The sequence below is a fragment of the Copadichromis virginalis genome, linkage group LG22 (assembly GCF_057382275.1).
Source record: "Copadichromis virginalis isolate Kocher_CV1m ecotype Utaka linkage group LG22, C_Virginalis_male_GT1.1, whole genome shotgun sequence".
NCBI lineage: Eukaryota > Metazoa > Chordata > Actinopteri > Cichliformes > Cichlidae > Copadichromis > Copadichromis virginalis.
In genome coordinates this window covers 18,558,671-18,577,934 of record NC_140638.1, presented here as the reverse complement: position 1 = coordinate 18,577,934, position 19,264 = coordinate 18,558,671, and the positions used below count along the sequence as shown (strand labels likewise).

Genomic DNA, 19,264 nt, shown 5'->3' with positions numbered 1-19,264 from the left:
AAGAGGCACCTAAACTCACGAGAGTAATCGCTGTTTTGTCTACACTTAATAGATACCTTACATATTATTTTAGGCACAGGCTATCACAAAAACACATGATTGTTTTACATTTCTATAGCTGAATCTGTGAAAAGGGCCAAAGATGACACAATTTGATCGGCATAAGACAGCAGTTTTGCAATAAAAAGTTGATTACCAAAGAGCTAAACTGCTGAAAACACAGCAGATGATGGATGAAAGTCACGTCCTTAAGGGACAGGAAAAAATCCAGTACAGCCCTGATACAGAACCTGAGAGATGCATCTGGACCTTCACTTGATTTGTTTACTATTACTTTTCCTATTTACAAAGTTTGTTTTTTTTCCGTATATATTGTATTTCCATGGACGAGTATGGCTCAGCACTGTACTTTTAAAAACAGAACGTTTTGTTTCTACATGCTTTAAGTTTAAATAAATTTTGTTTTGTTTTTGTAAAGTTTGAATAGAGAAAATCGATAAATGTATGAAAGCTTGGGTGGCTTATCTCTCACCTAATACCTAAATAAATAAATAAGAATACGCCGGTCTAAAATAAAGAATGTATGTAAGATACCCGATGTGCTGCCAAAAGCCTGATTATAGTGCAGACATGTTTTAGAAAATCATTTCCGATTTTGTTTATTTGGGGGGTGGGGATGTTAATCACACGTGTGAAACATCCGTTTCCTCTGGTGATACATGTGATGACCAATGATGACCAGGCAGAGACAGCGTACATACGGGAGCTTGTGAAATTCGTTCTGGAAAGAGGTTTTGACCTCTCATGATCCGGAAGCCGACGCCAAGACCCGAGCTGTTCCATCGGCGGAGTAAAGATGGCTGACCAAGGCGCCGCAGATCCTGGTAATAACAACAATAATAAACCTGAAGCCTCCGAGGGAACTATTATAAAGGTCACAGTGAAAACTCCTAAAGACAAAGAAGAAATCGCCATCGCAGAAGATGCCTCTGTTACTCAGGTTGGTTGGGTTTTGCTGGTGGGGAGCTAGCTGCTGCGCCTCTAACGTCATGCCTCTGCCCACAAGTTCAGCTAGGAAGCTAACGAGCTAGCCCTGTTAGCATTTGTCGTCACTCTAGCCGGCAACCAGGGGCTTTGTGAAATTAAAGGGGCTGTGTGTAGCGGAAATGTTGCCGCTTAGGGTAACAAATGTTCGGTGATATTAACGTTGGTGACATCCAATCGAGGAATATGACCACACAATAGATGAAATTGCGAACCGGTTAGCCTGCTAAGTGTTAGCACTTAGCAAGTTAGCCAGCCAACTTGCTAGCAGAGCCATTAGCTAACTATGTAGCCAAACAAGTGTCAGCTGACGCTTTAGTTATGCCACTACCACAAGTAGGAACCGATATAACCGATAGTTGATGTAACCACGACAGGGGTTTCGGATTTACAACATACTTTAATTTTCTGTTTCAGCCCGACGGCTTTAGCGAAAGCTAAACTTTGCTTTCCCTCTAGAACATTCTCAGTGCTGCCCCTGAGTCATTGGGCTTTCTTGGGAATATACAGTTTCTCAGTGTTACTGTTGGCTTGGCGACGTGGGGCACTGAAAGCATAACGCAGTCTTTTTAATCACAATAAAAGGATAATTTCTTCAGATGTGTTTGTTATGGCTGCGTTGCCACTGAATGGTTGTGGTTTCACTGTTCATACATGCTAGCCATGTTCTTTAATCTGTTCATGCACACGGGCCTGTGTTTGTTTGGTGTACATAACATTTAGTGCAATGACCAGGTTACATGTATAAGTATTAAATTGTTTAAGTTGCATTGTATAATCATGCGTATTTACTTGTGTAGATTCTGTGCTGCTTTTACACAGAGGTTGCTAGGCCCCTGTGAACGAAACGATAGTAGTCAACAATTCTGGGCCATTATTAAACCATGGTACTGATTCCTTTTTTAAATTCTTCTTTTACAGAAAGCGGTCTTAAAGCTTTTCATGTTTTATCAAACAGAGTAAAGTTGATGAAAAGTAACAGGTAGACATTGACCATTCTGATTTTCTAAAGGGCTGATTGCAGTCAGGAAGGCCGATTATAGGGTGCTAGTGATTTCTTTTTCCTTTGTCCTTAAAATACTCATCAAAAGTGTACTTTATCAATGTAATTTTCACAAAGTGTTGAAAGACTAGTGGTAATCTGATAGATTTAGAGTGCATGGTCCCAGATAATGGGATATTTAGAAATGGCATCTGTAATGCCAGAGGTTTGCATCAAAACAGAACCAGATAATAGCAGCATGTCACGTGAGTAATCATCTCTTCCTTTTATATTGTAATTTTCATTTCCAGTTTCTGTCTCCATCTCTTCTCTTTTTGTAAGACATTTTCTGGTTCACTTCTTATGTTTTTACTTTTTTCTTGTCTTTTAGTTTAAAGAAGAGATCTCGAGGCGATTCAAAGCCAAACAGGACCAGCTGGTTCTGATTTTTGCAGGGAAAATCTTAAAAGATGGCGACAGCCTCAGCCAACATGGCATCAAAGATGGCCTGACAGTGCACTTGGTCATAAAAACAGCACACAAGTAAGTCAACAAACATGCTGATTCAACCAAATGCTTCGTGTCTGTCTTCAAAAAGGATTCATTAGATTTACAGTTCAGTCTTTTTTGTGCATTTGGATTCATGTTTCTCTTCAAAGCACAAGGCGTTCACAGCATTACTAAGTTTGTCTTTTCCCCCCAAAAAAAATCATCTCTGTAGGGCGGCAGATGGTGGTAGCACATCAGCCTCTAGCTCAACATCCACCCAAGCAGGCAGTACCTCCACTTCAAATCCAGGCACCAACCCCTCAACCACAACAGGTTCTACTGGCTCAGCCCCACCACCCACACAGACGCCCAACATACTGAGTAAGTGCAACTTTGTGTAATTTTATACAGGCAAACACCTTTCACTGTTTGAGAAATGCGGTGTGTTTAACCAGCACTCTCCAATCTTTCCTCCTTCAGCTGGCTTCGGTGACCTGGGTGGTCTAGCTGGACTGGGCATGGGCTCGGCTAACTTCATGGAGCTGCAGCAGCAGATGCAGAGGCAGCTTATGTCCAATCCAGAGATGCTTTCTCAAATTATGGAGAACCCGCTGGTGCAGAACATGATGTCAAACCCAGACTTGATGAGACAGATGATTATGGCTAATCCTCAGATGCAACAGTTGATGGAACGCAACCCTGAGATCTCCCACATGCTCAACAACCCTGAGCTTATGAGACAGGTAAACAGAACTAAGAAGGGCTGAATGTGTCATTCAGGTAGCACAATATTAGATTCCCACTATATTATCTGCCTTTTTTTTAAAGGATTTTACAAGCTCTGTTTAAAATGATACCTTGATTCAGTTGTTTCCTTTCCTGTTCTTATAACACCTCACAGACCATGGAGCTGGCCAGGAACCCAGCCATGATGCAAGAAATGATGCGCAACCAGGACCGGGCTTTGAGCAACTTGGAGAGCATCCCAGGAGGATACAATGCTTTGCGGAGGATGTACACAGACATCCAGGAGCCCATGTTTAGCGCTGCCAGAGAACAGGTATCTGTGAGGAATACTTGCTGACAAATGTTTTGTTTTTGTGCACTGTTGGTGCTTGTTGAACTTCTCACTCATTCTGTAGTATTTGTTGTCTCTTTTTTGTCAGCATTGCATAGCTAGTAGTATTCTGACAGTTGTGTTTCCAAATGTGCCTCCTTGTAGTTTGGTAGCAACCCATTCTCAGCTCTGGGAGGGAGCTCCGAGTCTGGTGCCCAGCCATCACGGACAGAGAACCGAGAGCCCCTACCAAATCCATGGGGGCCACCAACTTCTTCTAACCCTTCTGAAAGTGGAGGGGGCAGCACGGGGAGCAGTAGTACCACCGCAGGCACCACCCCAAGTGTGTCGAACCCTCTGGGCATCAATCCTGGCAGTCTGGGAAATGGTAAGCCAGAGCGAGCCTGAATTCCTTAAATTTAATATTATCTAACTATCAAATTATTTATTTGTAAATAATACTTTGATGTAGTGAATTATGTATACATTACTTTTTTTTGAATTTCTTGTCTATATTTTCTATTGTTTTCTTTTTATTGTAGGCATGTTTAACAGCCCAGGCATGCAGAGTCTACTGCAGCAGATCTCTGAAAACCCTCAGCTGATGCAGAACATGCTGTCTGCTCCCTACATGCGCAGCATGATGCAGTCACTGGCTCAAAACCCAGAGTTGGCCTCCCAGGTAAGCTTAAAGATGGATACACACACACATTTAAACATACATATAATGCACAGCCATGCAGAAAACAATTAGATTAAAATATTTTTCTGTTCAGAATGTGCATCAGACAGGTGCACATGTTTATACATAGACAAGTGGATCATAATGAACAACTCGGTTTAAATGTACTGTCAGTATCAGGTTAGCCACTGGCATTAAGACAATACAGAGATTGTCTTTTAAGCTCATATTTAGACCAGAGCAGCTTCATGATAAAGTGCTGCTGAGTGATACTAAAGACATATTGATTAGGTTACAGCATCAGTTTGAAAGCTGTGGTGAGGTGCTAAAATGAATTTACTTAAATCTTTCTATTATTTTAGTGAGTAAGCAGCATAGCCTGATGTGGAATGATCATTTTGCTTGACTGTATTTACCTTTTTCTCTACCAGGTTTTGATGAATAACCCCTTGTTTGCTGGAAACCAACAACTGCAGGAACAGTTCAGAGCTCAGCTGCCTATCTTTCTGCAGCAGGTACAGCATATTTGTTTAGTTTAGTACCGCAGTTCTAGATTTGCATGTTTTCTATAAAAGACTGTAACAAAGAATGGAGCTGATTAGATCTGCAGGGTGGCATAATGAGCCTCAGTCTATGTATCTGCCGAGGGTACATGATGAATTATATCATTAAATAATATCTATTTAATACCTGATTTAGAAGTTAAAATACATTAAACACATTGAAATATGAGGAAATTACGTGTTTCATTTTTAATTAGAAGTGAATTTGGCAGTAGTATATCAAATGATCACCCAGAAGGGTGGAAGTGACTGTCGGTTTCATAGTTAACAGACTCCATCTGGGCAACCAAACCACAAGACAACAGCACACAAACGGCTCCCTCACAGGTGCTGCTGCGCTCACTTAGAGCAGTGCTGGCAAATGTCCCAGGTTCTTTAAATAAAACTGAAATCTGAATATTAGAAGAATCTCCTGAATAGTTGTTATTTGTTAGTTGAGTCGCTTTCCCACTTGAGTCAGTTTTTGGATAATTGCATCAATACAGTTTCTACTGTTCTTCTTTCTCACATGTACCACACAACATGTCACAAATTTACAGCAAAGTGTCAGCTTTCAAACTATTGGCAGTACTTCACAGGGTTCACTTGAGGGAACTACTGGACCTAGCATGCAGGAAATATTTGCTAACAGTAAATGTAGCAGAATATTACCTGTGGTGCTGACACAGCAGCACCATTTGACATAGCATGAACTTTGTACTAGGTAGCTGGAAAATGTTTGATGTAATTGCGTCTGACTTTTAGTCTGTGAAGGTTCTCAGTCATCCAGGTCATCGTAGTCAAAGGGGCTTGCAAAGAAAAGCGTCTGGACTTCTTTAAGTTGCTTGAAGACATTTCACCTGTCATCCGAGAAGCTTCTTCAGTTCTAAGGTCAAATGGTGGGGAGTCCCAGATTTAAACCTAGTGGGAGAATATCCCCCCACAGAGGAACAAAAGGACCCCCTGATGATCCTCTAATCGCCTGAGCTACATCTATGTCCACTGTGAGCGACCATCTTTGAACAGAGGCAGTGGTTTACGACACCAACTGTCTGCCATCTATAATCCAGCTTTGAGTTCCCTCCCCAGACGCCTGAACGCCCACTCACATCCTGGGCCATCTGACCTCAGGAATTCGCATGATAAGGTGGGGCCAGGTTTCACAAAGAGCTCACCCGAAACTCTGGCTGATTGGGACCCACACCCATTTTCACACCTTGGCTCAGGCGATTAGAGGATCATCAGGGAGTCCTTTTGTCCCTCTGTGGGGGGTTACTCCCACTGGGTTTAAATCTGGGACTCCCCACCATTTGACCTTAGAACTGAAGAAGCTTCTCGGATGAGAGGTGAAACGTCTTCAAGCAACAAGAAGTCCAGACGCTTTTCTTTGCAAGCTCCTTTGAGTCTGACTTTTAGGTTGTCCAATGCACCTCTGTCAGCTGAACAAACCTGCAGTGCATGTGTGAAAACAGCTGTAACGCTCACACAATTTAGACTGCTAATCCTGTGACAATTTCAATGAACTGTTGGGTTGCAGATGCAGAACCCAGAAGCTCTGTCAGTGATGACCAATCCACGGGCCATGCAAGCTCTGATGCAGATCCAGCAGGGCCTACAGACACTGCAGACAGAAGCACCAGGCCTCATGCCCAGGTATGCTAACACACATTTAAACATCGTTCATTTTTGAGGTGGATATACTCTCTGCTGTTAATTTTTCTTTCATCCTAGTTTGATGCCAGGTGGAATTCCTGGAATACCCACAGGAGGGGCCATGCCCACAGAGAACCCTGCATCCTCACCCAGCAGTGCTGGAACAAACACTGCCCAGCAGCAGCTGATGCAACAGATGCTCCAGATGTTTGCTGGAGGAGGAGGTGGAGGCGGAAGCGCAACGGTACACATGCATAGGAATTACAGTACTGTGTCTTGAGCCACATTTCTTTTTATATTTTGGTGGTAAAATAGGACATAGTTCCAGTGTTTTATTGAAACATGGAAAAGTATTCAGTTTTAACAAGGTTTAAAGTCAACATTTGGGTTCACTATCTTTATTCTTCAACATAGTCTGAACTCTCTTAGGCAGCTGTTTTGTCATGTCTTCGGGAATAGATCTCTAGGCTTCTTGAAGGACATTTAAAGCTCTTCTATGGATGTTTGCTGCCTTTTGTTCCATCCTCTGTCAAGATCATCTCACACTGGATTTTGACATACCTCAGCCTTTTCTCACTGTTTGTCCTCCTTATGAAATGGCTTCTTGACAGCCGCCTTCCGTTTAGACCATATATGATGAGACTTCAGTGAGCGATCCACTGAAGGACCAGATGTACCTTGCTGGTCCTGTGTCAGGTCTTTGCTGGAGTTTTTCCTTTGTCTTAAAGGTAAAGTCTGTAAAATATCACTAGATGTCAGTAGATTGCAAATTGCAGTTAACTGAATTCAATTTTTCTTACCCCTCTTAATTCAAGTGTGTAATCATAGGTACAGTGAGCACTGGGGTACACACTACACTTTAAAATATTTGAATAATGTCAACACTTAGAAATGAATAACGAATAAACTTTGTAAAAGGTGTCCACAGCGTGGTGATGAGTCGCTGAAGCGTACTTCTGGCAAATGACAGCAATAGTGTGATGAGTTGAGGATATCCTGAACTTTTTTGTCATCAAGTGCTGCTTTGTTTCACTGGTCTCTAGCTCTCTAGTCACATACATAAACATAACTAGGTGGAACACTTGAGTTAGGTTGTTATCTTTGGGTGGATGATTTATCAGCCTGTGTTAAGTGGTCAAATAACATTCCTGTGAAAATGGTCAGGTAAAAGGACTGGACTGAAATGAGTGGAAAATCAGCCAAAGAAAAACATTGAAAGGCCTTCAAAAAGCCTTCTTGAGGACGCTTTTTAAAAGGACAGAAAAGTGGCTAAGCAAAATATAAAGAAATGGTGGCTCAAGACTTTTGCACAATACTGTACAATTTGTGAACATGTGTGCTCTCAGATGAAATGACTGCTTTACAGGAAAAAAGGGGGGGGAATGGACATGGTCACAGTATGGTACTAGTATAATTTGTCTCGCATCTCATTTTGTCGTTGTAGACCCAGACCCCAGAGGTTCGGTTCCAGTCCCAGCTGGACCAGCTTAATGCTATGGGCTTCATCAACCGCGAGGCCAACCTGCAGGCGCTCATAGCTACTGGAGGAGACATCAATGCTGCAATCGAGAGACTTCTGGGCTCACAGCCCTCGTAAAGACATACAGTACCTAGTGATACACAGACATGCGCATACATACCTAACTCACAAAAACACCCAGCATCTACAGAGAACCAAAATAAATTTCAGTGTATTGTCCCCAACTTAACGGAACGAACGTGGGCAGGATCTATAAGACCTTCACTCTACATCTGTTCTCAGATCATGCCCCATTTCCCATACTTTCACTCTTTGCCACCATCCAACCAGATCTCTGTCAAGAGTGCTGCCGTAGAGTTGGACTGAACCACTCTTACCGTAAAGGGTATTCTGGTGCAGAGAATAAGAGTGAAAATCTCTCCTGGAAAGGGATTCCCTACCATTTTCACTATATATTGTTTTCTTCATGTAAAACTGGAGTAGAGTGCTACAGGTTAACATTTTCATGATACAAATTGAACCCACGTGATGTGATTGGCATCTGGCTCTTTTTCCTACATGGCTACTGTGAGGTTTGCTGGTATTTAACTAGCAAATTGATAAATGAAGATTTTCTGATTACAGGTGGCAAACCTGAGTGTTAGCAGGAAGGTAGCTTGTCCACGCAGATGATCCACCTTATTTCCTCCTTTCCTTGTTCTAAAGATTCTACTTAAATGGCTGTCGTTCCCCAACAGCTTTCACTATTTATTGCAAGCTCTTAATAACATGACATAATACGTCATTCAAGATAAAAGTGCCCACTCACAGGTGCAGTGGCTTTTCCCCACTGAGGCACCATTGCTGTGCCTGCTGTCTTCCACTGCCCTATCATCAGTGAATTGCCTCACTCAGTGGGTTATTGAGGACCCTGCCCCAACTAAGAAAATTTCACGCACCATCCAGAACTTTAGCCATAATCAGATATCACATCGCAGCGTCTCTGAAGCAGAGGGCGCAGTTAGAATGAATAAGAATGAAACAAGTTTTCCTTTCGTTTTAATCTTATTCTTCATTTTAATTTCTCTTTCAAGGTGCAGTTAGTACCTAGAGGTGATTTGTCTCATCAAAATAAAATGGAAATCAAATGATTAACGAAAAATGAACGATGGAATGGCTTTACAAACAACTCTGGTACAGTGGCATCATAAATTTCTCAAATCAAGCCTAGGTTGTTTTATTTTATTTTTTTCCTTTTGAAATTCTCAGCAATGTAGTTGTGGTAACCTTGGCAACTGCTGCTATAGCTTTGCTTTGTCTGTTGACCTCAGCTGGAAAAAAAGAAAATCCATCTCCGAATTGAACATGTTGGAACTAACTTTTAACAGTACTGTACTAAAAAAATAAAACATGATTTAAAAACAGCCCACACATGTGTCAGTTGATTATGAAAGTTAATTTGTATGAAGTCATTGAACTTTGTTTCTGTTTTTTTGTTAAATGTGAAATGTTGAAATCTGTAAGATTAAATCTACTTTTGGAGGGTTTTTTTATTTTTTATTTTTTTTGTTTTTAAACACAGTTGGCCATCCTTTAAGGTTTTAGTTTGGTACCACTAATTGGATGATATTTTAAATATTTTAATTTTAAATACCTTGGAAGCTTGCAGAAAAGTACACAGATTACTATTAATGATGCTTAAAAGTTCCAGGAAGTGTTTTCATCTCTGATATTAATTTAGTCAGTTAAAATCAATATTTTCACTATTTGTAAGGAAATGTCTTGTCAAAAATGAACTTACTGTATATTATTTTTATCTTTTCTATTGATTCAAATATTGTATTTCTTACAAAAATAACGTGGTAATTCAGATTTTATACAGTCACAAATAGTCTGTAAGACAAACATGTCACTATAACAATAACACGCTATCTTCTTAGAGTGCTGAGTTATGAATTACTGTGTGAGCCTGAACTGTGTTTCCTGGTTTGTATTCATATAGGATCGATTGTAGCTGTGTTCTGCTAATCACGATAATTAAAATATACTTTAAAAAAACGTAAAGGAACATTTTGAACACATCAGATCTATGAAGAAAAAAAAGGAAATGCTTGATATCTACATTGATATAGACTGGGTAATTGGTTAGGAATGAAAGGATGCCAGATATTTTAAAGGAAATAGTAATTATTAGCCTACAGGTGGCTAAATTTAAAGACACAAGTGAAAAAAAGATGTGGCAGACTAGTCAATTTGACCAAAGCTTCAGTTTATCAGGTATGCATACTGCAAATGCAATGTCAGGGTAGGCTCCTAATGAGACTGGATGGTCTCCTCTCGGATCTAGATCTGGGCATCCATGATCTGGAGAATGAGGTGCAACCTGATGGTGTCAGACGGACTGAAATAATAATAATAATGATGATAATAATGTCCATAAGGTGTTTTATTGGATTTAGGTCAAGAAAATGTGGGTGGGGTCACTGATACCAGTTCATACATCGCAGAGGCGATCGTGGCTCAAGAGTTGGGAGTTCGCCTTGTAATTGGAAGGTTGCCGGTTCGAGCCCCGGCTCGGTCGTTGTGTCCTTGGGCAAGACTTCACCTACCGCCTACTGGTGTTGGCCAGAAGGGCCGATGGCGCGATATGGCAGCCTCGCTTCTGTCAGTCTGCCCCAGGGCAGCTGTGGCTACAACTGTAGCTGCCTCCATCAGTGTGTGAATGGGTGGATGACTGGGTGTGTAAAGCGCTTTGGGGTCCCTAGGCGGGACTAGTAAAAAGTGCTATACAAATACAGGCCATTTCCTGTGTACTCTCGCCACATGAGGCCAAGTATTGTGCACCAGGAGAAATCCAGGACCCACTGCATCAGTGTAGGGTCAGATGGCAGGTCCAAGGACTTTCTCCTGATACCTAATGGCAGTCAGCCTTTGTCCCTCCATGAATATGCCTCCCTAGAACATCACTGACCCACCACCAAACTGGTCGTGCTAAACATTGTTACAGGAAACAAAGTTTGTCACAGCTTGGTCTGTCAGGGTGAACCTGCTCTGATCTGTGATAAGCACAATTCACGAGTGGTGTACTTGGCAATTCTGGTTTTCTACACTAAATGCCAGCTGGGCTCCGGCTCCGCAGTCCATAGAGAACCCTCAGTCACCCTCATGAAGTCTGTTTCTGATCGTTCGGTCAGAGATATTTACACTGTCAAATGCAAAACTAGATGAGGGACAACTGTCACTGTTGCCTCTCTAGTGCATCTGTTGTTAATCTCATCAACACTAAAGCAGCTGAAACTGAATAACAATCCCCGCTGCTACTTAACTGATCAGTTAAATATCCCAGAAGTTTAACTGACTTATTGCTATATGCTTATTAAATTCTGTTTAAGCAGTGTGTTACATAATAGTTAGTACACTATAAAGCACTCTTAACTCCAAGTTTAATGATCAGAAAGGTGGGGAATGATGACGTGTGTTTGCACACAGAAACCACCTTTTAAGTGAGGTCACACCACAAATGATCAGAATCAGTGCGTGAATAGAGCAGCAGAGGGTGGAGACGCTTCATGACTACCTGCCAGTGGTTCTACCTGTTCCACCTGCTCTCCCAGCCCTCCTTTGGGTGTCAGCTGATGAGAGCTCAGGACTGCCTGCCCTCAATCTGAAGCTACCCACTATGCGTAGATAAAGAAGCAAGCAGCTCAACCAGTTCCCTTTTTTCTTTCCATTCTTTTCTTCACCTTTGCTCTCTCTCCACATCGGAGAGAGAGACTCAGGACTGAGGCTGGATTTTTTTTCTTTCTTTCTGTTTTTCTTTCTTTTTTAAACTCTACTTTGGGAGCTAATATTTAAAGTGCCATCAGGATATTTACTTAGCAAAGCAGGAACCGTTCGCCTCTGAGTGCAGCATGGGGTCTGATGATTCGTACAATTTTGTCTTTAAAGGTGAGTCATGTTTGCTTAAGCTGTGATTGTGTAGGAAGACATGAATGTCTTTTTCTCTGTGTATTATTGCGTATTTGTAGACAATGAAGCTGGCAGGTACAACTCCGGCTGTAGCTGCCTGCTGCTATTTCCAAGGAAGTGAATAGAGCAGGGAAAGTAGGAAGTGATCGCTCTGTATCCATTCGGCTGTAAACCATTTAACCTTTGACCTATTGTAGAAACATATAATCTACACGTTATAATCTTACAAAGAGCCTCATGAGCATGTGCATGTTCCTTATTAAAATAAACTTCCATCCATTCCAAAGTGAAATCAGCCCCAGGGGAGATGTGCCACGTCTGTGTGGTGTCATAGTGTCTAGTATCTTTTGAGGGTGACAGAAAGTCTGGATATAAAAGAATATGTTTCAGCAAGTTACCATGAGATAGGTTTATCCTTGATTTGTTCTAATACTCAGTGTTATTGGTATCTAGTTTTTTAATCAAATAAAGGATTAAGAGCCATTTCAATACCTGTTGTGTGTGTTTGTTTAGTGGTTTTGATCGGAGAGTCTGGCGTAGGAAAGAGCAACCTTCTGTCTCGCTTCACCAAGAATGAGTTCGCCCATGACAGCCGTACCACCATCGGTGTCGAGTTCAGCACACGGACCGTGCAGATTGATAACCTCACCATCAAAGCTCAAATCTGGGACACGGCTGGCCTGGAGCGCTACAGAGCTATCACCTCAGCGTGGGTACACACACATAAGCACACACACCATTTACGAATGAGTAACAGACACAATTGAGGTGGGAATTATGAGATTATCAGTGTTGGCTCACACATGTTTGCCAGTTTAAGTAACACTGATTGCACTGTGTTTAATTAACGGTCACACCTCTTTCATGCACAACACCTACTTAAAGGAATTGTTTCCTGTTTGAATGTAACACCCAGCCCATGTGTGTTCCTCCTCAGGTATTACAGGGGAGCAGTTGGAGCGCTGCTGGTCTATGACATTAGCAAGCACTTGACCTATGAGAGCGCAGAGAGATGGCTGAAGGAGCTGTACGACCACGCAGACCCTCATATTGTGGTCATGCTGGTGGGAAACAAAAGCGATCTGGACACTCTCAGGACTGTACCCACAGATGAGGCCAGAGACTTTGCAGGTAAGTTAAGTAGTGTTGTATAGTTATTTCTTTAATGTTGTTTTGGAATATTTCTAATATATGAGACTGATTTTATTTCTATGTTTTGCAAAAATTCTCATAAATGGTGTTTTCACTGCTAAATACATTTTGCTCTGTATTAATGTTTTTTTGTTTTTCAAACCCCGGTGCGATTCAGAAAAGAAAGGTCTGATGTTCATGGAGACATCAGCGTTGGGCTCCACCAATGTTGAAGCAGCTTTCAGTGAAGTTCTCACAGGTAAAGGTGCCCAGAAAGAGCATTCACACCCTCACTTGGACTTGTGTCTGTGTTGATTGCCAATCTTCTTCGTCTCCGTTTTCTCCAGCGATCCATAAGAAGGTGGCCAGCAGAGAGGTGACCCGTGGCTCCATCAGTGCTGTGACCCTCTCCAGCCCCCTTGGGCCAAGCAGCGAGGCACAGGAGGAGCACAAAGGCTGCTGCAGGAGCTAATAACAGACTGCGGCACCTCCCCAGAAAGATCTGCTGTGTACATACTGAAGCATCACCATGCTTGACTGTCATTCAAGCGAGGCTTCTGCTTGACACTGAGCTCTCAGTGTTCAGGCGTCTTTCAGTATACCATCTGTACAGTATCTAATTTACTGAATAAGTGTTGCAAATGGTAATTCACTTTCATGTTTTATACATATTTCTTTTGATGGCTGACGGGCAATTTCTGCATTAGATGACATTTTTTCCTTTATGTTTCTAGAAATACTTTGTAATTTTTTATTGCTTTTATAAAGGAATCCAGAGGGAACGTCTTGGAATAAGTTATTTATGCTTCTTCTATTTGCTTGTACTTGCAACAAAAAGTCATGAAACATCTCCATGAGACTCGAGCTATGTGGAAATAGGAGATAAAAGGAGGTGAAATAAATAAAGTTATAGTGTTAACACACTAGCTGAATAAGACTGGTCCAGTTTGAATCAATTCATATGCTGTTAGATAAGTTAATCTTTAAAAAATTGTATTGGTGGAGTTAAATGAGGGATGGTATTCCTACATCATCATAGTTAATGCTATTTTAGGACCAATCACATGTGTTGTCAGATATATGACTTTTGGGGGGTGGGACTGAAGTGGGGTAAGTTTGTCTTCACTGCTTTCTGACAAACACTGAAGTAGAAGTAAGGTAATAAAAAGAGCATCAAAATCAATGTAAGGAGCAGGTTGTCCTACTTGAAACCAAAAGTCACTGTTGATTTGTTCAATAAACTGGTGTGAGATGATTAGAGTTTTGTGACATGGTGCATTATCCTGCTGGAGGAAGGCGTCAGACGATGGGTAAGCTGTGGTCATGAAGGGGTGGGCATGGTCAGGAACAGTACTCCTGCAGGCTGTGGTGTTTAAACAATGCTCAGTTGGTGATAAGGGTCTCAAAGTGTGCCAAGAGAATATCCCCCACACCAGAGTTATTAAAGTTTTGTGTTTTCTAAGTAGTTTTATTTAATTTTTTGTTGTTTATTTTAGTTTCAGCTAGGTTACAGAGTGTACTTTCTTGTTTCAGTTTAGATTTTATTGTTGGAAAAGATTTAGTTTTAGTTTAGTTTTCATTAGTTTCAGTGTTAGTTTTAGTCTTTTATGGTTATTATTGTCTGAGGCAAGATATTGGTATTCCAATAACAACACAATGCTTTGAAAGCAGATGACTAACAGTCTTGTAAACATCTCACAAGTCTCAATAAACACATTTATCATGTGTCATCAGGCAGGTTAATAATACATTTTTGCTTAATTAACAGGTACCAAAGGTAAGAACATTTCCTTTCTCTATATATGTGTTATTTTAGTTAGTTAGTTTTCCAAGGTCACAAAATGTTTCAGTTTTTAGCCTATTTTAAATTAACTTTAATAACCTTGCACCACAACATTGCAGGATGGAGCCATGCAAATTTTGATCCTACCATCTGACTGACGCAGCAGAAATCAAGACTTGTCAGATCAGGCAAGGTTTTTCAATTTTCTGTTGTCTAATTTTTGTCTGTGTGAGTTTTAGGCTCAGTTTCCTGTTCTTAGTTGACAGAAGTGGCACCAAGTGTGGTCTTCTGCTGCTGTAGCCCATCTGCTTCAATGTTTTATGCATTTCTGCTTGGTTGTAATGAGTGGTTATTTGAGTTACTATTACATCCTATCAGCTTGAAGCAGTCTGGCCATTCTTCTCTGCCATCAACAAGACATTTGCACCCAGAGACCTGCTGCTCACTGGATATTTTCTCGCTGTAATTCCATTTTCTGTGAATCCTAGAAATGGTTGTGTAGGAAAATCCAGTAGATCAGCATTTTCAGAAATAGACCAGTATGAATTATGTCCATTGATTTTCTAATCATTTCAGGGTGCTCTAGATTATATTAGTTGTCACGAAGCAAGAGGCAGGGTACACCTTGGACAATCTGTCAGCCTGTCCCAGGGTAATGCAGAGATATAGATAAAATAATTCACTCTCACGTTCTATGGTTAATTTAGGACCCCCGGTTAACCTAAACTCATGGATGTCTTTGGACTGCAGGAGGAACCTGGAGTGCTTGGCGAGATTAATATAATATACAAAACTCCAGGTTTGAGGTATAGGTCAAGTAGTAGTTTTTCCCCAAGTGGCAGAGAGATGGTGTCACACCAGCACGATTGGTTTTCAGATCTTGCCCAATGATAGTCCTGAGATGGTCTTTTTTTTTTTTTTTTTTTTTTTTTTTTTATTTCTATTCATTTATTGCAATGACTTCAAATTGAACAAATAATAAAAGATTTGTACATGAGATGGTCTTTGAAGGTGCTATGTCTCCTCTCAACCTGTAGATGGCACTGCCGATGTTACAAGTTGAAACCACAGCCCGAGGGTACTATAGTGAAATACATTTGTTCCCCCTCTCATTCATTTAGTAACGCCTACATGTCTCATACTCCTGTCTCATCTCTTACTATGCATCACATTTACGTTCATTATATTAAGTTAGCAACCTTTGCTGCCTATGATGTGGGGTATTAATTTACATTTTCCCCAGACTTGGTAATTTTATGTCAACGTGTCCACTCGCAGAAGATCTCCAGACTATGGATGTAATTGTACAAGCTCATATGGCACAACTGAGTGAATATAAATCTACAGCGGTGGTAGTTAATGACATTCTGGACAGATAGTGCTCTATCTCTGGTTCACAGATGTGCATGAGGAGCCTTTGCTGTGGTATGAGCGTGCGTGTGTGCTGCGTGCATGCTGTGTCCCCAAGCAAGACTTCTCTGCCGGAGATGATTTTGCTACAGTGAAATGACCACAAATGCTTTTATTAAGCTTCTCTCGTGAAAATATGATAGGAAGGCTCTGCACCAGGCAGTAAATGTTTAATTATACCTTGTGAATGGGGATATTTTATAGGCTGAGGAAAGACATCTGGTGTAATAATCCACACAGGCTGAGCAAGCTGCACAGGTTGAAAGCCTGGTCACCAAACCTGTAAATTTTGCTTCATCCCATGCCTATAAGGAAGGTTTATACTTACTAAATCTCTTTTAAAAAAGAAATAAAATAAAAAAATACAGGTTCCTTTATTTTTTCTGAATGAAGAGGGCTGAACAGTGAAGCAGCATTTCCTTCTGCTGATTGTTCCAATTTTTTCCTAGTGTGTCAGTGTGTTTCTGACCCAACCTTGAAAGTAAGGCTCTCATCATGGTTGGAAAGAAATGGATTTAGCACAAACATGTGGTGGCTATTACTCGCATGCTACTAGACATGTGTAAGTTGTAAAAAGTGTGTCTTAAACCAGGACTCGTATATATGCTAAAGTGATAAGTGCAATGGCACCTCTGACCCCAACATGGATCTGTTTATCTCCGGCTTACGATGCCCCCCTCTCCATCCCTGCAGCACTTTGTTTCGCAGGGAAATCTTGGAGTTTTAAGTCGGAGCATCAAATCTGTACGGTTTGGGTTGTAAACTATGTTTTTCTTATGACCTTTAACTCTCATTTCTGTTGCCTTGCAGTTTCTCTTCTGCTCTCCAAATCCCGCTTTCGCAAATTGTGTCTCTCACTTGGTTTCTGCCTGTCCAGAGCTCATTTTCACTTGTTTATATCCGCTTCCTGTATTTGTTTGTTTATACGCATGATCAGCAGTGATATAAGTCCTACAATCATAACACAATCCCACTCATATTTACATTTCATCTAAAGAGAAAACAAAACAGAACAAAAACCCCCAGCTGTCCTCTGTAGCCATTTTTAAAAATTGATTTTTTTCACTTCCTCACATCTAAAGTACTCCAAACACACACACGCATGCACATGACTTGAAAAATAAATTGTCAGCTTTTGAATCAAGAAAAGCAGCAATGCTTGCAGTAGAGTGACAGCAGTTTTTTTTTTTAATGTTTATTCAGCAGGATGTTTAGACTCATTAAGGAAGACTTTTAGTTATCTTTGGGGGGGAGATTCAAATACAGAAATGCATGCTAGTTTGCTGTTGTGCAGGTGGCAGACAAGGTCATGCACTAATCAGAGGTTTAGCCCTTTAGTGCCTCCACATGTACAAGTGCCATTCAGCAAGACTGAACCTGAATGAGCAAAAGAAGAGATAAAGTGGTTTGAATGCATGTCACCCACTTACATGCTTTTCACTGAATAGCAGCATCATGTGGGCATGCTTAAAAACGCATTAAATACATAACTTGCACCTGTTGCAGATTTTTTTTCGCGCCTTACTGTGTGGGTTCACAGCTACAAATGTGCACGACGTGAAAACAACGTCTGGGCGTGAGTGTGTGTGACGGCCTACATTCCTGCATCATCCCGCATCTGTCAGCAAAGAGCACACACTGATATTTCCACATCAGCTGACATCATCGCATAAATAGAATCCAAGTCAATGCCGCTGATTGCCATGGTGATGTTGTTATGGCGACCAATCAAAAAGAGAGGTGAGCTGATGGGTGCCTGTGTGTGCTCTCAAAAAAATATAAAATAAAAAGGCGCAGTGGAGGAAAAGAAAGCTGAAAATGGGCAGAGAGGTGGGTTACTGCCTCGAGTTCATCGCAAGCAAACTGTTAAAGAGTGCTTTCATCGATCTCTGTTGAAGACCGGAGGTGTTTTAGTCTCGGCTCGGCTTATCGTGGAATTAAAACGTCCTATAATTCAGTTCTCTAGATTAGTGTTTGCACATTTGTCTGCCCCCTCGTGCTTGGCTGTATCGCCTCCCCATATACTCGAGTCAATTAACTCCTTTAAAAGCCTCTAATTTCATAACGGAGCCCGTTGTGCTTGGCTGTCTGTGCTCAAGGCCCAGCTGGGGTCACAAGATTCCTTTCCAGCATGCAATTAAACAGGTTGACAGCCACAAACGAGGCTGAAAGCCTCAGCATCGGTCCACTTAACATAATATTACATACCTCAGTTGCCATGACAGCCTCAGTGTTTGTCTGTGAGTCAGTGATGCTAAACAGCTGCAGGTGTAAAGCTATTATTTCTATTATTAATTATTTATCGATCTGCTATTTGTGGGCTGCTTCGAGCTGAGTCCAGAAACAAAGTAAAGTAGGAGTGCCATTAACAGATTAGCTCTGCTGTCACAGGTGAGCTTTCTGCCTGCTCTCAAGTTTGAATTTTTGCTTTAAGTGATGACATCTGGAGAGTGGGAAGCAGGCAAGGCTGTTCTGGCACATTAGCACAATAAAGTCTTCTATCCTCAGTCATAACACCTGACTTTTGTGTAGTTTTGCTGCTCTGACCACAGCTCCACTGATCCATTTTCTTCAAGGTGGCCTGACAAAAGTTTGGCGCCAATATTTCAGAGGTGATTTCTCACCCTGGCACCACTCCTACACTGGAGGAGAAGAAGCCACGTGGCTAAAACTAGAATGTGAAACCACGGGCTTCCAAATGTGTGACACTGAGATGAAGCAAAACTTTTCAGCCATCTCCAGCAAAAGAATGGGACAGGCAATAACAGCTAGCGCACATAGCCCCCTAAAAGCCCTCGGCTCTTTCTCAGGGGAGCACAAAACGCCTGGCAGCGCGGCGAGTGACAAAAGGGGCGTGAAATTGAGTTTATGAGTAGATGTTTCCATGTCTGTATTTTCCTCCTCCTCAGCTTTTGTTCCATGTAGCTCATGAATGGAGGCGCAGTCCACATGAAATGGCTCAGGCTGGAGATACGCCCCGAGTGTAAAGACACCGCATTTATTTGCGAACAAGCACATCACACACTATTTTGTTCCACTGAATAAACACTACTGAATGACTCC

At 41.5% G+C, this 19,264-nt stretch overlaps 2 protein-coding genes across 2 annotated transcripts; both read left to right on the top strand.

Annotated features, from left to right (window-relative positions):
- The first annotated feature begins 712 nt into the window (after nt 1-712).
- Nucleotides 713-9,332, top strand: ubqln4 (ubiquilin 4). Its single transcript, XM_085446096.1, has 11 exons — nt 713-1,000; nt 2,418-2,569; nt 2,748-2,896; nt 2,996-3,258; nt 3,417-3,575; nt 3,738-3,960; nt 4,115-4,254; nt 4,686-4,769; nt 6,334-6,449; nt 6,528-6,693; nt 7,894-9,332. Exons 1-11 carry the CDS (start codon nt 857-859, stop codon nt 8,044-8,046), a joined length of 1,749 nt encoding a protein of 582 aa, XP_085302222.1. The 5' UTR covers nt 713-856; the 3' UTR covers nt 8,047-9,332.
- A 2,227-nt stretch (nt 9,333-11,559) lies between these two features.
- Nucleotides 11,560-14,263, top strand: LOC146683192 (ras-related protein Rab-25-like). The gene is made up of 5 exons (XM_085446070.1): nt 11,560-11,856; nt 12,391-12,586; nt 12,815-13,008; nt 13,187-13,267; nt 13,356-14,263. The coding sequence occupies exons 1-5, from the start codon at nt 11,820-11,822 to the stop codon at nt 13,478-13,480; spliced, it is 633 nt and encodes a 210-aa protein (XP_085302196.1). The 5' UTR covers nt 11,560-11,819; the 3' UTR covers nt 13,481-14,263.
- The last annotated feature ends 5,001 nt before the right edge of the window (nt 14,264-19,264 follow it).

Bases quoted from the DNA above. Each gene is read 5' to 3' on its own strand.
- ubqln4 (XM_085446096.1), top strand. From the start codon at position 857: ATGGCTGACCAAGGCGCCGCAGATCCTGGTAATAACAACAATAATAAA. The intron at 2,897-2,995 runs GTAAGTGCAACT...TTCCTCCTTCAG, and splicing joins ACAGACGCCCAACATACTGA to CTGGCTTCGGTGACCTGGGT. The intron at 3,259-3,416 runs GTAAACAGAACT...AACACCTCACAG, and splicing joins ACCCTGAGCTTATGAGACAG to ACCATGGAGCTGGCCAGGAA.
- LOC146683192 (XM_085446070.1), top strand. From the start codon at position 11,820: ATGGGGTCTGATGATTCGTACAATTTTGTCTTTAAAG. The intron at 12,587-12,814 runs GTGGGTACACAC...GTTCCTCCTCAG, and splicing joins TACAGAGCTATCACCTCAGC to GTATTACAGGGGAGCAGTTG. The intron at 13,268-13,355 runs GTAAAGGTGCCC...CGTTTTCTCCAG, and splicing joins TTTCAGTGAAGTTCTCACAG to CGATCCATAAGAAGGTGGCC.